The 26,116-nt window shown below is 44.2% G+C and overlaps 1 protein-coding gene across 2 annotated transcripts; it reads right to left on the bottom strand.

Annotated features, from left to right (window-relative positions):
• Window positions 1–4,622: 4,622 nt before the first annotated feature.
• On the bottom strand, window positions 4,623–25,796 carry LOC129830810 (src-like-adapter). 2 transcript variants are annotated; one of them, XM_055893557.1, is made up of 8 exons: window positions 25,593–25,796; window positions 22,478–22,568; window positions 18,972–19,068; window positions 17,869–17,955; window positions 17,640–17,743; window positions 12,857–12,988; window positions 7,517–7,649; window positions 4,623–7,333 (listed from the first exon to the last, which is right to left on the bottom strand). In XM_055893557.1, the coding sequence occupies exons 2-8, from the start codon at window positions 22,548–22,550 to the stop codon at window positions 7,114–7,116; spliced, it is 846 nt and encodes a 281-aa protein (XP_055749532.1). In that variant the 5' UTR covers window positions 22,551–22,568; window positions 25,593–25,796; the 3' UTR covers window positions 4,623–7,113. The 2 variants fall into 2 exon arrangements, with proteins under 2 accessions (XP_055749532.1, XP_055749531.1); XM_055893556.1 differs by having other exon boundaries at window positions 18,972–19,071; window positions 25,593–25,794.
• Window positions 25,797–26,116: the final 320 nt, after the last annotated feature.

Genomic DNA, 26,116 nt, shown 5'->3' with positions numbered 1-26,116 from the left:
ATTATGGTGATCAGTCTTTCAGGAGCACAGATAGTTTATTTATAAATCCCATCACTGGATGTTTCAGTAATTGGGTGTCCCAAGGGACTTCAAAGGCCAGCATAGCTGACCTAAATTGTAAATATAGAAAAAAGGAGTTGCCTGGTAATGTGTTTGCATCTTTAAATCTTGGAATGTTCTCAAACCATTACTGTCCATGATATCGGTAAGGGTACGGATTCCACATCTGGATCGTTGGGGTGATGCAAAAGGCCGCCCTCCAGATCGCAAGGCATTATTGTGAAATATTGGAGTATGGGCATGCCATTTTGATTCCCAGTTACATTGTTTTTCAATTTTGCGGCAAACAGAAATTGTGTGAGCAATAATAGGACCAAAGCATAGTTTACATTGTTTAAGGGACATATCAGTGAAGACCACCTCTTCCAGGGCAATAGCAGCCACCACCTTTCTGTATATACTCAGCCAGGGTATGTCTAAACCAATTTGATGCCTACCCTTCTCATGTGAAAAGGAAAAGTGAAGAAATTGGGCTACGTCCCAAATGGCACCCTATCTTTTAACCGTGGCCCATACATTAGGGCTTCGGTCAAAGTAGTGCATGTAGGGTACAGGGTGACAGTTGGGTCTAAGTATAGGACCTGATGTAATTAAGAAAAGAGGAAACACAGAGCTCCTCTTCATGATTGAGGAAAGCAAACATTTATCCAGATTTTGTCAAGGCACGTCAGGGTTGAGCATCCAGAGCCTGATGTTGTCAGACATTTGGACAGCTGGCTCTGCTCTGGCTCTGCTCTGGCTCTGCTCTGGCTCTGCTCTGGCCCTGCTCTGGCCCTGCTCTGGCTCTGCTCTGGCTCTGGGGCTTCTGAGCTGAGGATGTGGCTAGATTAGAAAGGCCTGATTATATAACGCTAATTGCTGCTAGCTCAACACAGCTCTCACTGCCTCTCTGGACGAGAGAGGGTCTAAAGAAATGAGAAAGAGGGGGCGGGGGGGGATATTTTGTTTTCCTTCTTATTCGGGTAAAATCCGTCATGTATTGTTCCACCATGTTTTCCTTGGTGCCTTAGATCCAGTGTAACATCAAACAGACCTCAGGAATGGAATGGTGGAATCAGAACTGTAAGACAGGAGAGAGTGTAGTTTGTTATGTCTCCACAGCCTTTCTAGTCACATCTGAAACAGGGTCGACCTTGAGGTTTTTCCGGGATAGAAGAGAACGTGTTCTCCTGTGAGGGTGTCCAGTTCTTCAGTTTGTTAATGTTGAACTGATTCTTTTCCGCTCTCTTCCCCGTTGTGTGCCTTTGTTTTGGTTGACACATTCTCAAGGCTGTGTGATCGTTGGCAGAGTAGTGAGGTATTCCTTTACAAATCTGCATTTGTTAAACACTTAAACACTTCCATGATATCTGGGAAATGCAGTCATTTCTTGTTAGATATTTGCTTGTGAAATCCATGGGAAAGGGAAAGGGCTTGGCCTATTTGCACATTACAAGGACATTTGTTTCTAAATAACTCATAGTATAAGTATAAGTCTATTTACTCTGGGTGCTACCACACCTATAAACTCATATTGGAAGTTTATAAGAAATCAAGCCTATATTTCAAGGTTCAGAGATCAGCTTGAGTCTGCATCACCAGGCAGGCGATGCTTTAGCAATGACGCTAGCTAATGCATTGTGTTATGCCCCGCTCCTAATGCAAAGTACAGCCGCCAATGGACACACACACACACACACACACACACACACACACACACACACACACACACACACACACACACACACACACACACACACAAAATAAGCTGAATTTGTTTGCCTTGCAGATGTTTAATGGGGATATTAAAAGCAGAGAAAACAAATATTTCAAATATTTGATCCTGCTATGAATTCAATAAAGAAAATGTGCTTAGTTTGTCTCAAAGAGTCAGAGTTCCTACAGGTTGCTAATACATCTCATGAAATGTAATTAATCATATGGGCCATGTTGCTGACTTTGTAAAACCAACGTGCTCCAGATACAACATTTGCAGCCTGCCAAGCTTTTGGTCTTTCACTGGTGATTGTCTTGAGTAAACTTCTTAATAATGTCTAAAATATCTATTTTGGGTTAAGCCGGAAAAGTTCACTGTACAAACTTTATTGAGTCATTTTTAGAAATCTGATCAGCATGGATAAGGTTTCTCCTTAGAGAATTACATGACTACACAGTTTGCATTGTCAGACATGGTTATCATTGCTGTCTTCTGTATGATCAGAGTTACCCACAGAGATAGAGCAATACAGGAAGTACTTAAAGGGATATTGCGAGATTTTGAGATTTCATTTTTTTTTCTACTTACCCAGAGTCAGATAGCATTTTGATGTCTCTGCGTGCAGTTTGGAGATTATTGAAGTTAGCATATTGTAAGTTTATCGTAATTGCTGGTAGTCTCCCAGTACAATAGCCAGCTCCCCCTTCAAAAGCAGGGAAATAGAGCTTACTCGAAAGCTGGGAGGTTGGTCATTTATAGTTTTACAAAGCTATACATAGTAATCCATCCTTATACATTTGTTAATTTGACTGATAATCATAAGAATCCAGATTCAATCCCCTTCCTCGTTCTGTCCAGTTGTCGAGATCGCACCGTTGTATCTGTCCCATTATGGCGTCTGTGAGTGCACGGGCAGTGCCCTTGAGACAGATACAATGTTGTGATCTCTATACATCTCTATGTAAGATAATTGCATCAGAGAATTGATTAGATAACATCTTCAGATATCAGACAGCACCCACTGGGCACAACTGGTTGAATCAACATTGTTTCAATGTAATTTGTCAACATATTGTGACATGGAATCTATTTGGAAAATACATTGTTATCAACGTAAACTGTTGTTTTGAGCTTGAAATTTCAACCAGAGGATCATGTCATCATGGTAACCAAATTTCAACATAGACAAACCAACATCCAGATTATTTATATCCACTATCAGATAAAATAAATAGTCTGTGCAGGACCTCCAGCTAGAGAATTGATCTATGTACAGCTACCCTTTGGTCTCCCAATCCAAGGTTTAACCAAACCCAGCCCTGCTTAACTAGGATATTTTTCAATGACTATTGCCAATGTGCTATTGTGAGAATGATTCACCTTTGCTATTGAAGTCATTCCAGAGGGTAGGCTTCACAGGGCAAATTAAATGTGGCCGTTCTCAATCAGCAACTATGATATTTAGGTCTATATAACATTTGCAAAGTCATCAACAGCAATTGTTAGAATTCAACCCAGAATTCAACTAAATAATAGACAATACAATAAGACCTAGGGTTTGAAGCTATGGTTGATTTCAAATGTAATGATATTAAGTGATATTGAATTGTATTTGGTTGTCAACGCAACCAAACATCAACATTTGAAGGAGATGTATCTTCTGCTTGGATAGTTCCATCTGTGCAACTGATTTAGTCTGGCTTTAATTACAGTTTGTCTACAAATTTAAAATGTGTATGTTGGATTCACGTTTCCATCTCCACCAAAAATCTAAGTTAAAGAATTGGGCAAATTCAAGTCAAACTTTATTTAAAGTGCATCAACGTCTCCAACTCAACCAAAAATAAAAGTTAAATAATCGGATTAAGTCAGTGGCTCAAATTGAACTATCCAAGCAGTAGATACATCTCCTTTAAATGTTGATGTTTGGCTGAGTAACACATCCATGGCCACCTTTGGAGGATACTGTAACTATAAATTTCTTCTTACGTAACCATAAAAAGCGTGCATCTTCACGATAGCATGCAGAGGTCATCGCAGGTCTGTGGAGATCATCACAATTTCTGTAAAAAATCTGCGCAGAATCTCTAACGGCAGTGATCACTTGCAACATGCACTTTCAATGTAATCTCAACTATTACTGTAGATGAAGTACAGTGATATCACAGAAATCTGTTGTATAAATTAACAAAATATCTGAAATTGTATTTTCATTTGAATTTTGCTGTGATTTTAAATGGTTGAATGCGCTTTGATAGACATTTGAGTGAAACTAAACCAAAAATCAGATGTTGTTTTTCCATTGGAATTTGGTTGTGCTTTTAGATGGTTGAAGTCACAGTGATAACACATTGGAAATTCAACTAACCTTTGGTTGTCTTTTTAAGTGGGTGAATATAGTTTGTAATCTCATTGATCAACGTCTCAACCAAATTATTATCCAATTATCCACATTGAAATTATGTAGTGTACCCAGTGGGCAGCTTTCACAGTCACAATGAACCTATCAGCATCGCATATGGCCGCCATGAGGCATTGGCGAGACAACAACAGCACACGACACAATACACTGAGACACTGAGACATTTTCAATGTGCTGTTTTCCCCAATGTTGGCTAGGATTCAGGAATGCTATGTTGATTCCAATTCAATTTGGTGCATACTTGAAGCCCTGGGTTACATTCAAGAGGACAAATTGTTCTCAGCAGTCATCTTCTAACATGATGTTTTATCAACTTATTATGGCTTCTCTGGACATAACTCCCCATATCCCTTCCAGAATGAACCTTATGTTATGGCTAGTCTCTCGTGACAGACGAGCTGGCCAGGCCAGCGCACACACAATATTTGGTTCTGGGTGCCGAGATTATATGATAATTAACTTTTATTTTTATGAGCAACTTGTACACTCAACTGAAATCAGTTTGCAAGGGTTAGGCTAAAGGTTCTGAAACTGTAACAATTGACTTTGACATGCTGACAGACACACACATCCATAAATGACCCATTTACACACAGTAAACATCCATAACATAGCATTCAAGTCTTACATCAATCAACTGTCATGACGCTAACATGTTTTGTACTCTGGCAGGACACTCGGTCAGGGCTCTGGATTCCAGACGGACTTCAAATTCACTGTTGATTTACCCCACGGGAAATTCCTTCTCAGATCAATCCCAAAGGCTCAGATAAGGACAAATGTATGCTTTGGAGGAAAAATAGTATCTCGTAACAGATGATGAGAACCAATGTGTGCTTTGGAGGAAAAATAGTATCTCGTAACAGATGTTAATATCCTAAATAGAGTAGCTGGCCACTAAGTCTCTTAGTTCTTCTTTTAAACATATTTGTTGTGTGCTTTGTGTTATTTAGATAGGACAGTGAAGAGGAGACAGGAAAGATAGCAGTAGTTCAGAAGGGCAGTGGTTCAGATTCAAACTCATGCCAGCACTTCTCAAATCTCTCCTCTGGGACCCCCAGGGGTTTCACAATTTAGTTGTAGCCCTGAAGTAACTCACGTGATTCACCTAGTCAAGGGCATGTTGATAAGTTGAAAAGTTTAATCAGGTGTGCTAGCTCCAGAATAGATCAAATACATGGAAAGTCTGGGGGTCCCTGAGGAGAAGTTTGAGAATGTAGCGTTATGACTATAACTACTGTTCCCTGAAGGAGGGAAACAAGGTACAACATACAATGGGGAGTCTCACTCTCTCGACATTGGTTGACGTATATACAATTGCACCTGACAAGGCCAATGAAATCCGTACCTCGCTGGAAGACCCGCCTAGTGACTTTCCCCTGTCTCAGCTGCAAGCACCCTGTGGGCTACACTGGGAAAAGTGACATCCAAGTGAAAAAACCTTACAAAGTGTGTGGTGATGCCCAACTCGCCGCAGCACAAATATCTCCTATAGTCAACCCTTTAAACAATGGCCAAAATGCTGCCAGTCCCCTGGTGGAGTGGGTGCGTACTCCACTAGGTAACCCTTGTCCCTTGCTGTTTTATGGCAGGAGATAGCCTCCACAATCCAGTGGGAGAGACACTGCTCAAAGAGTGCCCTGCAGCTGAGCTGGATTAGCAAAACAGACAATAAGCTGGTCACACAACCGGATATCCCAGGTTGTTCAATGTATGTGCGTAGAGCTTGCACCAGACACAGGGCATGTAACCTATGTTGCTCTTCAGAAGCAAATGGAGGAGGCAAAAAGGGAAACACCTCAAAAGCTAAGGACTTGTAGGGCATGGCCATTACTTTTGAGGCAAAGGCCGCATTTGGACACAAAGTCGCCTTAGAGTCGACCGGGGCGAACTGAGTACAGGAAGGGTGTACACCTTTCAGGAACTGCAACACCAGTGGGTGAGCCCCTGGTGAGGCTCAGTCAATTCCCACATGCTGAGATAGTGGCCATATATACTTCTAAAGTGGAGAATGCTTTTAAAGCTCCTGTAGAAACATAAGTATTTCCCAGAGCACTGAAAATGAACCAGCCCTTTATCTTGGCACCAGAGCTCAAACACTTGCCACTTATACTCATACAGCCCTCTCATGGAGGGAGCACTTGCTGACTGAATGGTAGCAATAACATTCAGAGGTAAACCTATAGCCATCAGATCAGCCCTCTCAGGGGCCAGTTCCATAGTAACCAAATCTCCGGCCTCGCGTGCCAAACCTGCCCGTGCGTCTGGAATAACAGATCCCTGCGCTGCCAGGAGTTGCCATGGGTCCCCGCCTAAAAGGTGTACAATAACAATCTCCATGAACCAAGGGTGCCTGAGCCACAGGGAGCCACAAGTATCAATGATAAACCTTCCCGACGCACCCTCTCCAATGTGGGCTGAATCAGAACCACTGGCGGAAACGTGTAAAGGAGGATCTAAGGCCACTGGTGTGCCAGAGCGCCCGTTCCCAACAGGTCACTCGGATCCCTCATCGTTTTCTCGTGATGCTTAAAGATCTACGTCGGACCTGCCGAACATTTCCCATAGTATGTTGACTGACGGAAAGAAAATGGAACGTTATGACTATAACTACTGTTCCCTGAAGAAGGGAAATGAGGTACAATACCTGTTTGGCCCAGCACCGCCTGTTCCTGGGCTCGGTGAAGAGTGGTATTAAATTGAAGAAATGAATCTGATCCTCACGTTTATCACCTGTGGAAGGCGGGACTTCCAGTGAGGTGTGGATTTAATTGGCCCTGTCAGGCGTGATTGTACATCCTTCAACCGAAGAAGCGAAAGTGCAACTCCTCTGTAATATGTTGTACCGAAGTTGACTGACTGAAAGGGAACCACTAGCCTAGGCTATATATGTGTGCTGGGGTTCGCAGAACTAAGTGTTGCACCATCCAGGCCACTACATATCATAGTCCTCATCCAAGTCCATATGGCTAAGGCGGTGGTTGGGGATCACACAGACAGATTTGCTCTTCTTCTTGCGGTTCTTCTTCTGCTGTGCTGGGTCATAATCCCCGACCAGAGAGAGGTAAGAGGCCATGCTGTTTCTGACACCGTAGCTCACCATGTCATTCCTGTTCTCCTGGCCCTGCGCAGCCCCTGCGCTGATCAGATCTTTCCTGTTGATTGGTTCATACATATAGAGAGAGGGGTGATTAGAACATGTTTGAGCCAATCACGCAGAGTCCCATCTTCCCAGTTTTCCCACAAGCCATGTTTTCCATTGGCCAAAAAGCATGACTACAATTTGATTGCAGAGATATGAGAGCTGCAACAAATGATACTAAACTATGGGTCGGTACCTGTCTATTTTCTTCCAGTCAAAGTTGTTCTGTCGCATCACTACAGGGGGTGGCTGAGAGGTGATGTCTATGGGGCTGATAGTCCCAGACAGACACGGGCCAGTGAGAACACAACACAGACCATCTGCAGAGTCTAGGGGATCAAATATGGACTGTGTTAGACACAGACACATGCACATACACTGTATGTTATCAAAAACAAACACATACTGTATTCTCACAAGCACTCATGACATGAAGCGGTCAATTATGTACAACAGCAAACCAATCAGTTTTTAGTTTGCCTAACCCTACCACCACTCCCCTAATTGGAGTAAACTAACGGACAACAACACTTGGGCTTCTACATCCAGCTTATACATACTATATACATTTTACGGGCACAGTATATTGTACATTAGTTATCTTTTGCTTGTTTTTAGTCCCACCATTCAGCTACCCTCAACCCCTCCCATCTATCTGTGAAGACCATTTCTATTTGCCATATATTTTCAACTGTGCTTTGAGGTTTCACAAAAGTTCTGAACCTATTTAGATTTTATGGACATAAACTCAGCAAAAAGATAAACGTCCTCTCCCTGTCAACTGCGTTTATTTTCAGCAAACTTAACAGGTGTAAATATTTGTATGAACATAACAATATTCAACAACTGAGACATAAACTGAACAAGTTCCACAGACATGTGACTAACAGAAATTGAATAATGTGTCCCTGAACAAAGGGTGGGTCAAAATCAAAAGTAACAGTCAGTATCTGGTGTGGCCACCAGCTGCATTAAGTACTGTAGTGCATCTCCTCCTCATGGACTGCACCAGATTTGCCAGTTCTTGCTGTGAGATGTTACCCCACTCTTCCACCAAGGCACCTGCAAGTTCCCGGACATTTCTGGGGGGAATGGCCCTAGCCCGCACCCTCCGATCCAACAGGTCCCAGACGTGCTCAAGGGGATTGAGATCCGGGCTCTTAGCTGGCCATGGCAGAAGACTGACATTCCTGTCTTGCAGTTAATCACGCACAGAATGAGCAGTATGGCTGGTGGCATTGTCACGCTGGAGGGTCATGTCAGGATGAGCCTGCAGGAAAGGTACCACATGATGGAGGAGGATGTCTTCCCTGTAACGCACAGCATTGAGATTGCCTGTAATGACACAAGCTCAGTCCGATGATGCTGTGACACACCGCCCAAGACCATTATGGACCCTCCACCTCCAAATCGATCCCGCTCCAGAGTACAGGTCTCGGTGTAACGGTCATTCCTTCAACGATAAACGTGAATCCGACCGTCACCCCTGGTGAGACAAAACCGCGACTCGCCAGTGAAGAGCACTTTTTGCCAGTCCTGCCTGGTCTAGCGACGGTGGGTTTGTTCCCATAGGCGACATTGTTGCCGGTGATGTCTGGTGAGGACCTGCCTTACAACAGGTTTACAAGCCCTCAGTCCGGCCTCGCTCAGCCTATTGCGAACAGTCTGAGCACTGATGGAGGGATTGTGTGTTCCTGGTGTAACTCGAGCAGTTGTTGTTGCCATCCTGTACCTGTCCCGCAGGTGTGATGTTCGGATGTACCGATCCTGTGCAGGCGTTGTTACACGTGGGTGCCACTGCGAGGATGATCAGCTGTCCATCCTGTCTCCCTGTAGCGCTGTTTTAGGCATTTCACAGTACGGACATTGCAATTTATTGCCCTGGCCACATCTGCAGTCCTCATGCCTCCTTGCAACATGCCTAACACACGTTCATGCAGATGAGCAGGGACCCTGGGCATCTTTCTTTTGGTGTTTTTCAGAGTCAGTAGAAAGGCCTCTTTAGTGTCCTAAGTTTTCATAACTGTGACCTTAATTGCCTACCATCTGTAAGCTGCTAGTGTCTTAACCTCTTTGGGCTGCAGGGGCAGTAGCCTGGATAAAAGGTGCCCATTTCAAACGGCCTCGTACTCAATTCTTGCTCGTACAATATGCATATTATTATTACTATTGGATAGAAAACACTCTCTAGTTTCTAAAACCGTTTGAATTATATCTGTGAGTAAAACAGAACTCATTTTGCAGCAAACTTCCTGACAGGAAGTGGAAAATCTGAAATCGATGCTCTGTTCTAGGGCCTGCCTATAAATGTGCTTGATATTTATTAGTATACATGCACTTCATACGCCTTCCACTAGATGTCAACAGGCAGTGAGAGAAGAAATCGAGTGTATAACATCATCTGAGGTCGAATAAAAGCTCTTGGCATGACGTGACCCCAATTTCCTGTTTTCTGGAACGTGCGAGAAGTGACCTGGTATTGCCTTCTGTAAAGCTGTCGTTATAGACGACTAATATCTCCGGCTTTGATTTTATTTGATACATGTGACAATATCATGGAAGAGGTTCTCCGCAGTTTGCAGCATCTCGAGGGACGTTGCAGACCAGCAGCGGAGGATTACATTCAAGAGGCACTCCAACAGGGTTTCATCCTCACATGCACGTCTCCTGCGTCGGCTGGTTCCTTTTTCGTGGCCAAGAAGGATGGCGGATTACGCCCATGTATCGATTACCGAGGTCTCAATGACATCACCAAGAAGTATCGGTACCCTCTCCCGTTGGTGCCGTCAACCATCGAGCAGCTCCGCGGGGCCCAGTTCTTCACCAAACTGGACTTGCGGAGTGCCTACAATCTCATCCGCATCCGGGAGGGGGAGGAGTGTAAGACGCCGTTCAGCATGATGTCTGGTCACTACGAGTACTTGGTTATGCCCTTTGGCTTAGCCAATGCTCCGTCATTGTTCCAGGCATTCGTCAACGAGGTGTTCAGGGACATGCTCGGACGTCAGGTGATTGTCTACATCAATGACATCCTGATCTTCTCACAAACCTTGAAGATCACATCACCCACGTTGTAACAGTCCTGGAACGCCTCTTGGTCAATCAACATTTTGTCAAGGCGGAGAAGTATCAATTCCATCAGAAGGCTGTATCCTTCTTGGGTTACCAAATCAGCCCGCAGGGAGTGAGGATGGAGGACAAGAAGGTAGATACGGTAAGGTCATGGCCAGTCCCAACCACCGTCAAGGGTTACAACGGTTTTTGGGGTTTGCCAAATTCTTCCCCCGTTTAATCAGGAACTTCAGTGCCATCGCCGCCCCTCTCACCTCCCTCATCAAGGTTGGGCCTCGTAGGTTGCTGTGTTCTCCAGCAGCCGAAGAGGCCTTTCGTCTCCTCAAGGGGCGTTTCACCTCCGCTCCCTTGCTAAAACACCCAGATCCCATGCTACCTTTTGTGGTTGAGGTAGACTCATCTGAGGTGGGCGTGGGGGCAGTTTTGTCACAAAGACAGGGTAACCCATTGAAATTGTATCCTTGTGCGTTTTCCTCCAAGAAACTGTCCTCAGCAGAGGAATTGGCAATCTCCTGGCAGTGAAGTTGGAATTAAAGGAGTGGAGACATTAACTGGAGGGCGCCAAGGAACCATTTGTCATCCTCACCGACCATCAGAACCTAGCGTACATACGGACAGCGAGGAGACCAGTGGTTTGGGATGTCGATGTGGACATCCGCCAGGCTCTGGAGAGGGAGCCTGCACCCCGGAATTGTCCTCCCGAGTGCATCTACATTCCCGCGGGGATAAGGGATCGGCTGCTGACCTGGGCACACACAGCTGTCGTCACTTGATTTCCAGGTATTTCTCGCACCCATCCACTACATCGCCGAGAAGTACTTGTGGCCCACCTTGGTGCAGGATGTCACTCGGTATGTCAACTCCTGTTCCGTATGTGCTCAAACCAAGTCCCCCCGGAATGCTCCAGCAAGGAAGCTCCTCCGACCGTCACTTCTGGGTATCGGCCTCACTCCAACGGGTAGGTGGAGATAATGAACCAGTAGCTGGGGAGGTTCCTGAGGAGTCACTGTCAGGACCGGCAGGGTGAGTGGGCACGATTCCTTCCCTGGGCAGAGTACGCCCAGAGCTCCCTACTTCACTCCTCCACTGAGTTGACCCATTTCCAGTGTGTTTTAGGTTTCCAGCTGGCCCCCGGGCCAGATCGCAGCTCCTACGGTAGATGAGTGGTTCCGGTGTGTTGAGGAGGTGTGGAGCGACGCGCACATGAGACTCCAGCGCGCCGTCCATCGTCAGACAGAACAGGCAGACCGCCACTGCAGTGAGACCCCTGTGTTCCATTCTGGGGACCGCATCTGGCTCTCTACCAGGAACCTCCCACTCCGCAAGCCCTGCAAGAAAGTCCCCGGTTTGTGGGGCTATTCAAGGTTCTCCGGAGGGTCAACGAGGTGACGTACAGGTTACAACTACCCAGTCACTATCATATCTCACCCTCTTTTCATGTCTCCCTTCTCAGGCCAGTGGTTCCTGGTCCCCTAGCTGATACTGTCCCCCATGACACCCCCCCCCCCCCCGTCCGGCGTACGCTGTCAGCTCCCTACTGGACTCCTGACGTCATAGGGGTCGGCTCCAGTATCTGGTGGACTGGGAAGGGTATGGCCCAGAGGAGCGGTGTTGGGTTCCATTGGAGGACACTCTGGACCCCAGCATCCGTGATTTCCACCTTTGCCACCCGAACCGACCCACTCCTCGTAACAAATGTATGCTTAATCCAGTATAAACTAATGTATAGAATTTATTATACAAAATTAAAACAATTCTAGAGCACAATGGCAGAGTCATGTCTTAAGTGTAAAACAATGCAATCAATGCTTTCTTGGAATGCTATGAAGTCTTGGAAGTTGTGGGAGGAGTTAGAAAGTTGGCTGTCAGAAGTATTCCAATGTAAACTTACTTTTAAACCATCTATCTGCATATTTCAAGACATGACATATGAGGGTGTGGTGAGAGAACCAATGGGGTGGACCATACTTTAATCGTCAATGATTTAGAAAAAAATCTCTACTCAAAAACTGGAAATCAAATGATCCTTCATCACTACGACAGTGGATGAATCAAATGTATTGTTATTTATTATTATTATTATTTAAATATTGAATATTGAGTGTGGGCTACAGAAGAAAATAGAACAATGCAATTTGAGGCCATATGGCATGGAATACAACAAGCACTGGAATGTTCCAGGGGAAATGTGTGTGTGTTTGTTTGTTGTCTTTTGTATGGTTATTGTTTGAGAAAATAAATAAAAGTAAAACAGTATGACAGTCAATATGAAAGACCTAGTCTCAGTACAAATATGTTAAAATGGTCATCAACAACAGCATTACTTCCTGTTTTGTTCTTAGTGTGTGTACTCTCAGAGCTAGGCCAACGCACAGTGGAAAGATGGCAAGCATCTGATAAGAACAAAGCTATTTAAAAATTATTGAGGTTATTTTCAGTGTGTGTGTGTCTGTCTTGGACTCACCAGAGTAGTGGTTTACCATCTCTTCCAAGCACTGGAAAGTCAGACGAGGAGAGATATAGTACCAGCTGTTCTCCAGGCGAAAGATTTTATAGTGCTGGATGGATCTGTGCTTCACAGACATGGAGTAGACACCTGCAAATATAATATAACATAAAAGGCATTAGGTATAGGCCTAGATAGATCTTAATAGATACCCATCTCCTATCATCCTACTGACATTCAGTTTAATAACCCCCTTGAGTTGATGTCTGCACCCGGATAATTATATTAGCATAAAACATAAAAAAACCTGTCTGTTCAATCCTCCACCAATGGCGGCCTTCTACATCTGAAGTGGAAGGTGGCTGAGCTACAGTGATGCTTGTTAGAACATGAGGCATCCAGAAAATCGGTCTTCTCACTAAAACGTTTGTAGTGTCCGAATGGTTTGCCTACAAACTAATAATATTTGGCACTCTATGATGGGAATAAAGATGAGACTCTCACGATGGTTTACTCTGTTTTGCTCTATGACCCTCACAAGACTTACTTAGCTATGCACCAGTTTACAAAATGAATGTAAGAACAGTGCCTTCATAAATTATTCACACCCCTTGACATTTTGTTGTGTTACAGTGTGAATTTAAAATGTGTTACATTTATATTTGTGTCACTGGCCTACACACAATACCCCATAATGTCAAAATGGAATTATGTTTTTAGAAATTTGTACAATGAATTACAAATTAAAAGATGAAATGTCTTGAGTCAATAAGTATTCAACCCCTTTGTTATGGCAAGCCTAAATTAGTTCAGGATTAAACATTTGCTAACCAAGTCACATAATAAGTTCCATGGACTGGAATAGTGAATAGTGTTTAACATGATTTTTGAAAGACCACCTCATCACTGTACCCCACACATACAATTATCTGTAAGGTCCCTCAGTTGAGCAGTGCATTTTATACACAGAGGCAAGGAGGTTTACCAAATCCCCACAAAGGGCACCTATTGGTAGATGCGTAAAAAAAACATTGAATGACATTGAATATCCCTTTTGAGCATGGTGAAGTTATTAATTACACTTTGGATGGTGTATCAATACGCTCAGTCACTACAAAGATATAGGCGTCCTTCCTAACTCAGTTGCCGGAGAGGAAGGAAACCGCTCAGGGATTTCACAATGAGGCCAAAGGTGACTTTAAAACAGTTACAGTGTTTAATGGCTGTGACAGGAGAAAGCAAACTGAGGATGGATAAACAACATTGTAGTTACTCCACAATACTAACCTAAATGACAGTGACAATGACAATCTATGTAATCCATTTGGAATTCAGGCTGTAACACAACATAATGTGGAATAAGTCATGGGGTCGGAATACTTCCAGAATGCACTGTATATGGAAGAAGTTCAGCGCCCCAAAAACGTTTTGGGCGACCCGACCGAATTCGCATAGTGAGTTATAGAGCTGTCATTCTTATTGATCTGTTCTACATGCGCTATTTCTATGCTTCCCTTATAAAGTTTTGTTTTTGAGTTTTTTTACTTTCGGTTTTGTACACAAGATTCAAACAGCTGACAATGCTATATTTTTGTTTATTGAAAATATATTTCACAGTGATTTGCATGGGTTAATGATTTTTACATAAACTGAAATTAAGTGAACTATTATAATTTTAGTAACCTGGAAATGATTTATACATGTTGCACCTTTAAATGTGGGTAATAAAATGTAAAAATATAATTATATATTTATACACACAACCGTTCAAAAGTTTGTGGTCACTTAGAAATGTCCTTGTTTTTGAAAGAAAAGCTAATTTTTTGTCCATTAAAATAACATCAAATTGATCAGAAATACAGTGTAGACATTGTTAATGTTGTAAATGACTATTGTAGCTGGAAATGGCTGATTTTTAATGGAATATCTACATAGGCATACAGAGGCCCATTATCAGCAACAGCTTTCTTTAAACTACCAACAATAACACTGGTTACATTTCTGTAACTCTTTAATATTGTAAATGACTGTTGTAGCTGGAAACGGATGATTTGTAATGGAATATCTATATAGGCGTAGAGAGGCCTATTATCCGAAACAATCACTCCTGTGTTCCAATGACACGTTGTGTTAGCTAATCCAAGTTTGTCATTTTAAAAGGCTAATTGATCATTAGAAAATCATTTTGCAATTATGTTTGCACAGCTGAAAACTGTTGTACTAATTAAAAAAGCAATAAAACTGGCCTTCTTTAGACTAGTTGAGTATCTGGAGCATCAGCATTTGGGGGTTCGATTACAGGCTAAAAATGGCCAGAAACAGAGCACTTTCTTCTGAAACTTGTCAGTCTATTCTTGTTTTGAGAAATAAAGGCTATTCCATGCGAGAAATTGCCAAGAAACCGAAGATCTCGCACAGCGCTGTGTACTACTCCCTTCACAGAACAGCGTAAACTGGCAAACTATAACCAGAATAGAAAGAAGAGTGGGAGGCCCCACTGACAACTGAGCAAGATGACAAGTACATTAGAGTGTCTAGTTTGAGAAACAGATGCCTCACAAGTCCTCAAATGGCATGTTGGCCTACTAGGCAGAGTTCCTCTGTCCAGGGTCTGTCTTCTTTTGCCCAACTTAATATTTTATTTTTATTGGCCAGTCTGAGATATGCTTTTTCTTTGCAACTCTGCCCAGAAGGAGTGATGGTTGCTGATAATGGGCCTTTGTACGCCTATGTAGATACTCCATTAAAAATCTGCCATTTCCAGCTACAATAATCATTCAACATTAACAAGGTCTACACTGTATTTCTGATCAAATTGATGTTATTTTAATGGACCAAAAATTTGCTTGTCTTTCAAAAACAAGGACATTTCTAAGTGACCCCAAACTTTTGAACAGTAGCGGATATATAGATATATACAGTTGAAGTCGGAAGTTTACATACACTTAGGTTGGAGTCATTAAAACTCGTTTTTCAACGACTCAACAAATTTCTTGTTAAGAAACGACAGTTTTGGCAAGTCGGTTAGGATATCTACTTTGTGCATGACACAAGCAATGTTTCCAACGATTGTTTACAGACAGATTTTTTCACATATAATTCCAGTGTGTCAGAAGTTTACATATACTACGTACGTTGACTGTGCCTTTAAGCAGCTTGGAAAATTCCAGAAAATTATGTCATGACTTTAGAAGCTTCTGATTGGCTAATTGACATCATTAGAGTCAATTGGAGGTGTACCTGTGGATGTATTTCAAGGCCTACCTTCAAACTCAGTGCCTCTTTGCTTGACATCATGGGAAAATCAAAAGAAATCAGCCAAGACCTCAGAAAAAAATTGTAGACCTCCACAAGTCTGGTTCATCCTTGGGAGCAATTTCAAAATGCCTGAAGGTACCACGTTCATCTGTACAAATAATAGTACGTAAGTTTAAACACCATGGGACCACGCAGCCGTCATACCGCTCAGCCGTCATACTGCGAACCGCACTGTTGGTTAGAGCCTGTAAGTAAGCATTTCACTGTTGTATTTGTCGCACGTGACAAACTTTGATTTGATTTGAAGGAGACGCATCTCCTGGAGATGAACATACTTTGGTGCGAAAAGTGCAAATCAATCCCAGAACAACATCAAAGGACCTTGTGAAGATGCTGGAGGAAACAGGTACAAAAGTATATATATCCACAGTAAAACGAGTCTGATATCAACATAATCTGAAAGGCCGCTCAGCAAGGGAAAAACAACTGCTCCAAAACCGCCATAAAAAAGCCAGACTATGGTTTGCAACTGCACATGGGGACAAAGATTGTACTTTTTGGAGAAATATCCTCTTGTCTAATGAAACAAATATAGAACTGTTTGGCCATAACGACCATCGTTGTGTTTGGAGGAAAAAGGGGGAGGCTTGCAAGTTCAATAACACCATTCCAACCGTGAAGCACGGGGGTGGCAGCATCATGTTCTGGGGGTGCTTAGCTGCAGAAGGGAATGGTGCACCTCACAAAATAGATGGCAAAGTTGTGGCAAAATGGCTTAAGGACAACAAAGGTCAAGGTATTGCAGTGGCCATCACAAAGCCCTGACTTCAATCCTATAGAGAATTTGTGGACAGAACTGAAAAAGCGTGTGCAAGCAAGGAGGCCTACAAACCTGACTCAGTAACACCAGCTCTGTCAGGAGCAATGGGCCAAAATTCACCCAACTTCTTGTGGGATGCTTGTGGAAGGCTACCCAAAATGTTTGACAGAAGTTAAACAACTTAAAGGCAATGCTACCAAATACTAATTGAGTGTATGTAATCTTCTGAGCCACTGGGAATGTGATGAAAGAAATAAAAGCTGAAATAAATAATTCTCTCTACTATTATTCTGACATTTCACATTCTTAAAATAAAGTGGTGATCCTAACTAACCGATGACAGGGAATTTTTACTATGATTAAATGTCAGGAAGTGTGAAAAACTGAGTTTAAACGTATTTGGCTAAGGTGTATGTAAACTTACGACTTCAACTGTGTATATATATATATCTATATATAAATATACATTTCAGATATAGGACAGAGATTTTAAAACAATCTTCCTTTTGAAAAAAAAAAATTCTATCTGTTTTCCCGTGTATGAATCTGTTATTTAATGCGTTTCTATGGGCTAATAGCAGTAAGACCAAATTCAAAGTTTCATCCAATAATTTGTATATATACACTGTATATTTGTTTTATACTTAAAGAGGCATCAAAAAAATCCCCACCCGGCTTTGACTCTTAAGGACTTGGTAGGGCATTAAATGTTCATGCACTCACCTCTCTGCTGGGTGCTCTCTCTGATCATGAAGGAACCCACTCTGTTTTCAGGGAGATTAAGTAGTTCCTCTGCCTTCTGCCTCACTACTCCCTCAAACAGCCATCTTAAAACCACACACACACACACACACACACACACGGGAACGGTATACATCATATCACTGTACAGAATCAAGTCAACACAGCCTTTAATTATGACAACACAGAACATAGTTTTAACATTGCTTACCCATGGTAGACTTTGGCAGTATGGTTGTTGGGGATGTAGTTCTCACTTCCTGATTGGACAGACCGGACTCTCCACCAGTTGCCTTCCCTGAAGAACACAGATTAAAGGAGAACTTCAATAGGTAACAGAAACTAAATCTGAAATTGTAGTTCCCCCTATTTGTATAAGTGTTAAGTGTTGTGCATCAGATTTCCCCCAATGTGTTCATTCTTTGTTGTGTGCAAAATGTTATTGATTGTGTAGTGATGTTTTGTATTATTGCATGCTTAGTAGTTATACTTGTATACAGAGCGTTCCATTTTGTTTTGGAAAGGACTGTGTCTGTCCTCTTTTGTTGTCACGGTATCTATATCTGTAACTCTGCATCTATCCATTTCTGCCCTAGAAAGCTTTTAGTACAGAGTGGTGTTGCAAAACTACCGGTAATTTACCAAAGTTACTGTAATCTATGGTAATTTATACTCAAATAACGTTACAAAAAATATATGCATACTGTATTCCTTTTTTATATATGTGTCTATGAGTTTCTAGTGGATAGATAGACCATATGGTTGAAATATCATAATTAATGATGAAAGCATCTAATCAACAATGGCATTTTTTTATAAACTCTGCAGCTTTTTTCACAATTGCCCTCAGTTTGGTGCCAAAACTTTTACAAGAAAGACATATTGACATCAACAAATAAATAAAGGATATTTCATGCTGAAACCTTCATATTAAACACCAATGGTATTCACTAAGTTGTAGGGTTTATATTTCGGGTAATGTTTTCCAGGTTTGTCATTCTATTTTGTGTTTCAAAATCATCTTATTTGATCAGTTTATACATGTTACATATGCTAAGAGCACACAGAGGGCCAGAGAGAATTACAGACACCTGGCATCATCTAAATGACCCAAAAAGGCTACTAGAGGTCATGTGATGAAATTCTCCAAAGACCTTGAACGTTTAGAAAATTCTGGTATAACTTTGAAAGTTATAATATATATATATATCTATATATCATTCCCTCTAATATACCCTCCCTTTGCAACCCTAGTGCAGAGACTGTGAGTTTATAATTGTTCTAACAGACAGACAAAGTACTGACTCTACTTACTGAGACAAGACCCTCAGCTTCTCTCCCATCCTAAAGATCGGCTCACTGATGTCTGGAGAAGGATAGTCATGGAGAACGACAAGCGTCTCATCTTCTCCTGCTGAGGAACCGCCAATATTACACAATTAGATAGACGTTAACACAGAGACACAATCTGCCAGAAATATAGGAAATAATTGTCTCATTATAACTTATAATTCAAATGAATTATATGAAACACTTGGACAAATGGGTAAACAGTATGTCATCTAAAAAGTCCTGAGTCATCTTTCAAAGCTGTGTGAACATATTATATATTGTAAAGCCTGAACACATTACAATATCAAAAACTGTGTAACGGTGGTCCTCCTCCTCTTCAACCGAAAAGGAGGAGTAGTGATTGAACCAAGGCGCAGCGGGTTGTGAATACATAATTTTAATAAACAAGACGGAAAAAACACGAAACGAAATACACTTGAATGATTAACAAAATAACAAACGGAGTAGACAGACCTGGACGACGAACTTACATACAACACGAAGAACGCACGAACAGGGAAAAATAGACTACACAAAATGACGATGTACAAAACAAACCGAACAGTCCCGTATGGTGCGACAAACACAGGAGACAACCACCCACAACGAACACAGTGAAACAACCTACCTAAATATGACTCTCAATTAGAGGAACGCCAAACACCTGCCTCTAATTAAGAGCCATACCAGGCAACCCTAAACCCACATAGAAACAGAAAACATAGAATGCCCACCCAAACTCACGTCCTGACCAACTAACACATACAACAAACTAACAGAAATAGGTCAGGAACGTGACATAACCCCCCCCATAAGGTGCGAACTCCGGGCGCACCAGCACAAAGTCTAGGGGAGGGGTGGGCATCTGACCACGGTGGTGGCTCAGGCTCAGGGCGAGGTCCCCACCCTACCATAGTCTATCCCAGTTTACGTCTCTCCCTCAGAATGACCACCCTCATTATACACCCACTAAATCTTTTAAGTAACATCGACACAAGGGGCAGCACCGGGATAGAGGGATAGCTCAGGACAGAGGGATAGCTCAGGACAGAGGTAGCTCAGGAGAGAGAGGTAGCTCAGGATAGAGGGGCAACTCCGGACTGAAAGGCAGCTCCGGACAGAGAGACAGCTCTGGACTGAGGGGCAGTTCCGGATAAATAGCCGCTCTGGGCTGAGGGACAGCTCATGACTGGCTGACGGCTCTGGACGCTCATGGCTGGCTGACGGCTCTGGACGCTCATGGCTGGCTGACGGCTCTGGACGCTCATGGCTGGCTGACGGCTCTGGACGCTCATGGCTGGCTGACGGCTCTGGGCGCTCATGGCTGGCTGACGGCTCTGGACGCTCATGGCTGGCTGACGGCTCTGGACGCTCATGGCTCACTGACGGCTCTGGACGCTCATGGCTCACTGACGGCTCTGGCAGATCCTGTCTGGTTGGCGGCTCTGGCAGATCCTGTCTGGTTGGCGGCTCTGGCAGATCCTGTCTGGTTGGCGGCTCTGGCAGATCCTGTCTGGTTGGCGGCTCTGGCAGATCCTGACTGACTAACGGCTCTGACAGCTCGGGACAGACGGGCGGCTCTAATGGCTCGGGACAGACGGATGGCTCAGACGGCGCTGGGGAGACGGATGGTTCAGACGGCGCTGAGGAGACGGATGGCTCAGATGGCGCTGCGGAGACGGATGGCTCAGATGGCGCTGCGGAGACGGATGGCTCAGATGGCGCTGCGGAGACGGATGGCTCAGACTGATCCTGTCTGGCGGAAGGCTTTGACTGCTCCTGTCTGGCGGAAGGCTCTGTAGGCTCATGGCAGACGGGCAGTTTATGCGGCGCTTGGCAGACGGACAGTTCAGGCGCCGTTGGGCAGACGACAGACTCTGGCCGGCTGAGACGCACTGTAGACCTGGTGCGTGGTGCCGGAACTGGAGGCACCGGACTGGAGACACGCACTTCAAGCCTAGTGCGGGGAGCAGGAACAGGGCACACTGGACTCTCAAACGTACTATATGCCTGGTGCGTGGTACCGGCACTGGTGGCACCGGGCTGAGTGCACGCACCTCAGGACGAGTACGGGGAGAAGGAACAGTGTGTACAGGGCTCTGGAGACGCACAAGTGGCTTAGTGCGTGGTGCCGGAACTAGAGGCACCGGACTGGAGACACGCACCATAGAGAGAGTGCGTGGAGGAGGAACAGGGCTCTGGAAACGCACTGGAAGCCTGGTGCGTGGTGTAGGCACTGGTGGTACTGGGCTGGGGCGGGGAGGTAGCGCCGGAAATACCGGACCGTGCAGGCGTACTGGCTCCCTTGAGCACCGAGCCTGCCCAACCTTACCTGGTTGAATGCTCCCCGTCGCCCGACCAGTGCGGGGAGGTGGAATAACCCGCACCGGGCTATGTAGGTGAACCGGGGACACCATGCCTAAGGCTGGTGCCATGTAAGCCGGCCCAAGGAGACGTACTGGTGGCCAGATATGTAGGGCCGGCTTCATTACATTTGGCTCAATGCCCAATCTAGCCCTACCAGTGCGGGGAGGTGGAATAACCCGCACTGGGCTATGCACATGTACAGGAGACACCGTGCGCTCTACTGCGTAACACGGCGTCTGCCCGTACTCCCGCTCTCCACGATTAGCCTGATAAGTGGGCGCAGGTCTCCTACCTGCCCTTGGCCCACTACCTCTTAGCCCCCCCCCCCCCAATACATTTTTGGGGTCTCTTCTCGGGCTTCCAGCCACGTCTCCTTGCTACCTCCTCATACCACCGCTCTTGGGCTCTCGCTGCCTCCATCTCCTCACGAGCGCGGCGATATTCCCCAATGTGAGCCCAGTGTCCTTTTCCCTCCAATACTTCCTCCCAAGTCCATGATTCCTGTGTAGCAGGCCACTGCTCGAATTCACGCCGCTTGGTTCTGGATCGGTGGGTGGTTCTGTAACGGTGGTCCTCCTCCTCTTCAACCAAAAAGGAGGAGTAGTGATTGAACCAAGGCACAGCCGGTTGTGAATACATAATTTTAATAAACAAGACGGAAAAAACACGAAACGAAATACACTTGAATGAATGATTAACAAAATAACAAACGGAGTAGACAGACCTGGACGACAACTTACATACAACACGAAGAACGCATGAACAGGGAAAAATAGACTACACAAAATGATGATGTACAAAACAAACCGAACAGTCCCATATGGTGCGACAAACACTGACACAGGAGACAACCACCCACAACGAACACAGTGAAACAACCTACCTAAATATGACTCTCAATTAGAGGAACGCCAAACACCTGCCTCTAATTAAGAGCCATACCAGGCAACCCATAAACCAACATAGAAACAGAAAACATAGAATGCCCACCCAAACTCACGTCCTGACCAACTAACACATACAACAAACTAACAGAAATAGGTCAGGAACGTGACAAACTGCAGTATCACAAAGAAACGGAAAATAACTGCTCAATATCTCAAAAAAGATTGAAGCCTTACCCTTTAATGCACTGTCATGGTAGTTTGAATTAGTTTTGTCCCCAGCTCCCCGTCCCCACATCACATTCCCCATAGCGGCACTCTAATGGGTCTGAGGACAGACGGACATACAGTATAGCTGGTCATCAAGCTAGTCATCAACACAAACTTCCGATAGCAGACAGAGAGTAATCTGGCTGGCCAGTGAAGGCCCCATCCAGCACCTGTGTCCCTGTGTCCCTGTCATGCATGTGTGCATGTTGTAACTTCGCTATTAACAGCCAGAGTGCTATCTCGACCAGGACACGCAGTCGACTGCAAAACCTGAGGTGTGGCTCTGAGCTCTTTCTATCCTACCCCCTTTCTAAATAATAAAAATACTGTATAACTCATGTTGCAAAATGTGTTAACTAATTGGAAGGTCAATTTGTGTGTACAGCAGTTGGCTATATTGTGTAGCCTATATGTTTTTTACCTCACCCATAACGCATATTGAAAACTCCTGATTTTCCAAATGTTTTGTCGAATCCTGATTAAATTCAGCATTTTCAGGTTTCTATCTAGTATTCACTATATTCACATTATAGAGTAGTACACTGGAGTAGATGCTATATTAAAACTGTAGTGTCCAATTGTCACTCTGATGAACTAATAAGAGAACACAGGAAAGAGTGATACAGTGGAAACAATCAGAAGATAATATCTTGGTTAATTTGCATGATATGTCAGCAAATATTTATCATGCTGTGCGTCAATGCTATTTATAGTCAGAGTAAAAATGTTTATTTGACCAAATGTGACCAGCAAATCAAATCAAATCAAACGTTATATGTCACATGCGCCGAATACATGTGTAGACCTTACTGTGAAATGCTTACTTAACCAACAGCGCAGTTCAAGAAAGAGATAAGAAAATATTACTAAATAAACTAAAGTAAAAAATAATAAAAAGTAACACAATAGAATAACAATAACGAGGATATATACAGGGGATACCTGTACCGAGTCAATGTGCAGGGTTACAGGTTAGTCAAAGTAATTTGTGCATGTAGGTTGGAGTGAAGTGACTATGCATATATAATATACAGCTTAGCAACAGTGTAAAAAACAAATGGAGGGTGGGGGGGGGGGGGGGGGGGGTCAATTTAAATAGTCAGGTGGCCATTTGATTAATTGTTCAGCATTCTTATGGCTTGGGGGTAGAAGCTGTTAAGGAGCCGTTTGGTCCTAGACTTGGCACTCCGGTACCGCATTCTGTGCGGTCGCAGAGAAAACAGTCTATGACTTGGGTGACTGGGGTCTTTGACAATTTTTTGGGCTTTCCTCTGACACCGCCTGATATATAGGTCCTGGATTGCAGGAAGCTTGGCCCCAGTGATGTACTGGGCCGTACACACTACCCTCTGTAGCTCTTTACGGTCAGATGCCGAGCAGTTGCCATACCAGACGGTGATGCAGTCGGTCAAGATGCTCTCTATGGTGCAGCTGTAGAACTTTCTGGAGATCTGGGGACCCATGCCAAATATTTTCAGTCTTCTGAGGGGGAAAAGGTGTTGTCGTGCCCTCTTCACGACTGTCTTGCTGTGTTTGGACCATGATAGTTCGTTGGTGATGTGGACACCAAGGGACTTGAAATTCTCGACCCGCCCAACTACAGCCCCGTTGATGTTAATAGGGGCCTGTTCGGCCCACCTTTTCCTGTAGTCCACGATCAGCTCCTTTGTCTTGTACACATTGAGGAAGAAGTTGTTGTCCTGGCACCGCACTGCCAGGTCTCGGACTTCCTCAGGCTGTCTCATCGTTGTCGGTGATCAGGCCTACCACTGTTGTGTCGTCAGCAAACTTAATGATGGTGATGGAGTCGTGTTTGGCCACGCAGTTGTGGGTGAACAGGGGGTACAGGAGGGGACTGAGCACACACCCCTGAGGGGCCCCTGTGTTGAGGATCAGCGTGGCAGATGTGTTGTTGCCTACCCTTACCACCTGGGGGCGGCCCATCAGAAAGCCTAGGGTCCAGTTGCAGAGGGAGGTGTTTAGTCCCAGGGTCCTTAGCTTAGTGATGAGCTTAGTGAGCACTATGGTGTTAAACACTGAGCTGTAGTCAATGAACAGCATTCTCACGTAGGTTTTCCTTTTGTCCAGGTGGGTAAGGGCAATGTGGAGTGTGATTGAGATTGCGTCATCTGTGAATCTGTTGGGGCAGTATGCGAATTGGAGTGGGTCTAGGGTATCCGGGTGGATGCTCTTGATGTCATGACCAGCCTTTCAAAGCACTTCATGGGTACCGATGTGAGTGCCACAGGGCGGTAATCGTTTGGGCAGGTTACCTTTGCTTCCTTGGACACAGGGACTATGGTAGTCTGCTTGAAACATGTAGATATTACAGACTCGGTCAGGGAGAGGTTGAAAATGTCAGTGAAGACACTTACCAATTGGTCAGCGCATGCTTTGAGTACACGTCCTGGTAGTTTGTCTGGGCCAGTGGCTTTGTGAATGTTGACCTGTTTAAAGGTCTTGCTCACATCGGCTACCGAGAGCGTTATCACACAGTCGTCCAGAACAGCTGGTGCTCTCATGCATGCTTCAGTGTTGCTTGCCTCGAATCGAGCATGAAAGGCATTTCGCTCGTCTGGTAGGCTTGCATCACTGGGCAGCTCGCATCTGAGTTTCCCTTTGTAGTCCGTAACAGTTTTCAAGCCCTGCCACATCCGACGAGTGTCAGAGCCGGAGTAATAGGATTCAATCTTAATCCTGTATTGGCACTTTGCTTGTTTGATGGTTCGTCTGATGGCATAGCGGGGTTTCTTATAAGCGTCCGGATTAGTGTCCCGCTCCTTGAAAGTGGGTGCTGAGGTGTATTTATGTCTGTAATAAAGCCCTTTTTATGTCTGTAATAAAACTCATTCTGATTGACTGAGCCTTTTCCCTCCCAGGCCCACCCATGTCTGCTCTCCTGCCCAGTCGTGAAATCCATAGATTAGGGCCTAATGAATTTATTTCAATTGACTGATTTCATTCTAAGAACTGTAACTCAGTAAAATCTTTGAAATTGTTGCATTTTGCATTTATATGTAGGCTTAGTACACTTTTACCAGACACATACTGCAATAAATGTATGACAGCCTCGAAAACTCACCTAGCTGCTGAGTCGTCAGACTTGGAGGGCCAGTAGCAGGGGATTCTAGTTGAGCATGGTCTTTGGCTCTGTGTGTTGAAGATCAGCCAGAGGAAGCATGCCAGCTACACTGTTACACTATTACTAATGACCGTCAGAGTTTCACAGTTCACACCCTCAACTGATGCATAGTGAGGCGAGAGCACTTCCTCTGGCCAAACACACACACACACACACACACACACACACACACACACACACACACACACACACACACACACACACACACACACACACACACACACACACACACACACACACACACACACACCCACACACACCCACACACACCCACACACACCCACACACACACACACACACACACACTTCCTATGAAGAAATGAGGAAGGAGAAGAGACCCAAAACAAGAGACCAATGAGAATGCTAAAAGTACATACCGGTTTTAGCTTTTAGAAATTACAGAAAGAGCAAGGTTATTTCCATGCAAATATCTCTGCTGTACGCATCACATACATAGATTACAT

The sequence above is a fragment of the Salvelinus fontinalis genome, chromosome 32 (genome assembly GCF_029448725.1).
Source record: "Salvelinus fontinalis isolate EN_2023a chromosome 32, ASM2944872v1, whole genome shotgun sequence".
Classification (NCBI taxonomy): domain Eukaryota; kingdom Metazoa; phylum Chordata; class Actinopteri; order Salmoniformes; family Salmonidae; genus Salvelinus; species Salvelinus fontinalis.
Note: the sequence above shows the minus strand (reverse complement) of the source record. Positions and strands in the feature narration are given on the sequence as shown.

Coding starts and splice junctions, on each gene's coding strand:
- LOC129830810 (XM_055893556.1), bottom strand. CDS start 22,550: ATGGGGAATGTGATGTGGGGACGGGGAGCTGGGGACAAAACTAATTCA. Junction 17,744..17,868: donor ACTGCCAAAGTCTACCATGG/GTAAGCAATGTT, acceptor TGTGGTTTTAAG/ATGGCTGTTTGAGGGAGTAG. Junction 12,989..17,639: donor AGAGAGCACCCAGCAGAGAG/GTGAGTGCATGA, acceptor TTATATTTGCAG/GTGTCTACTCCATGTCTGTG.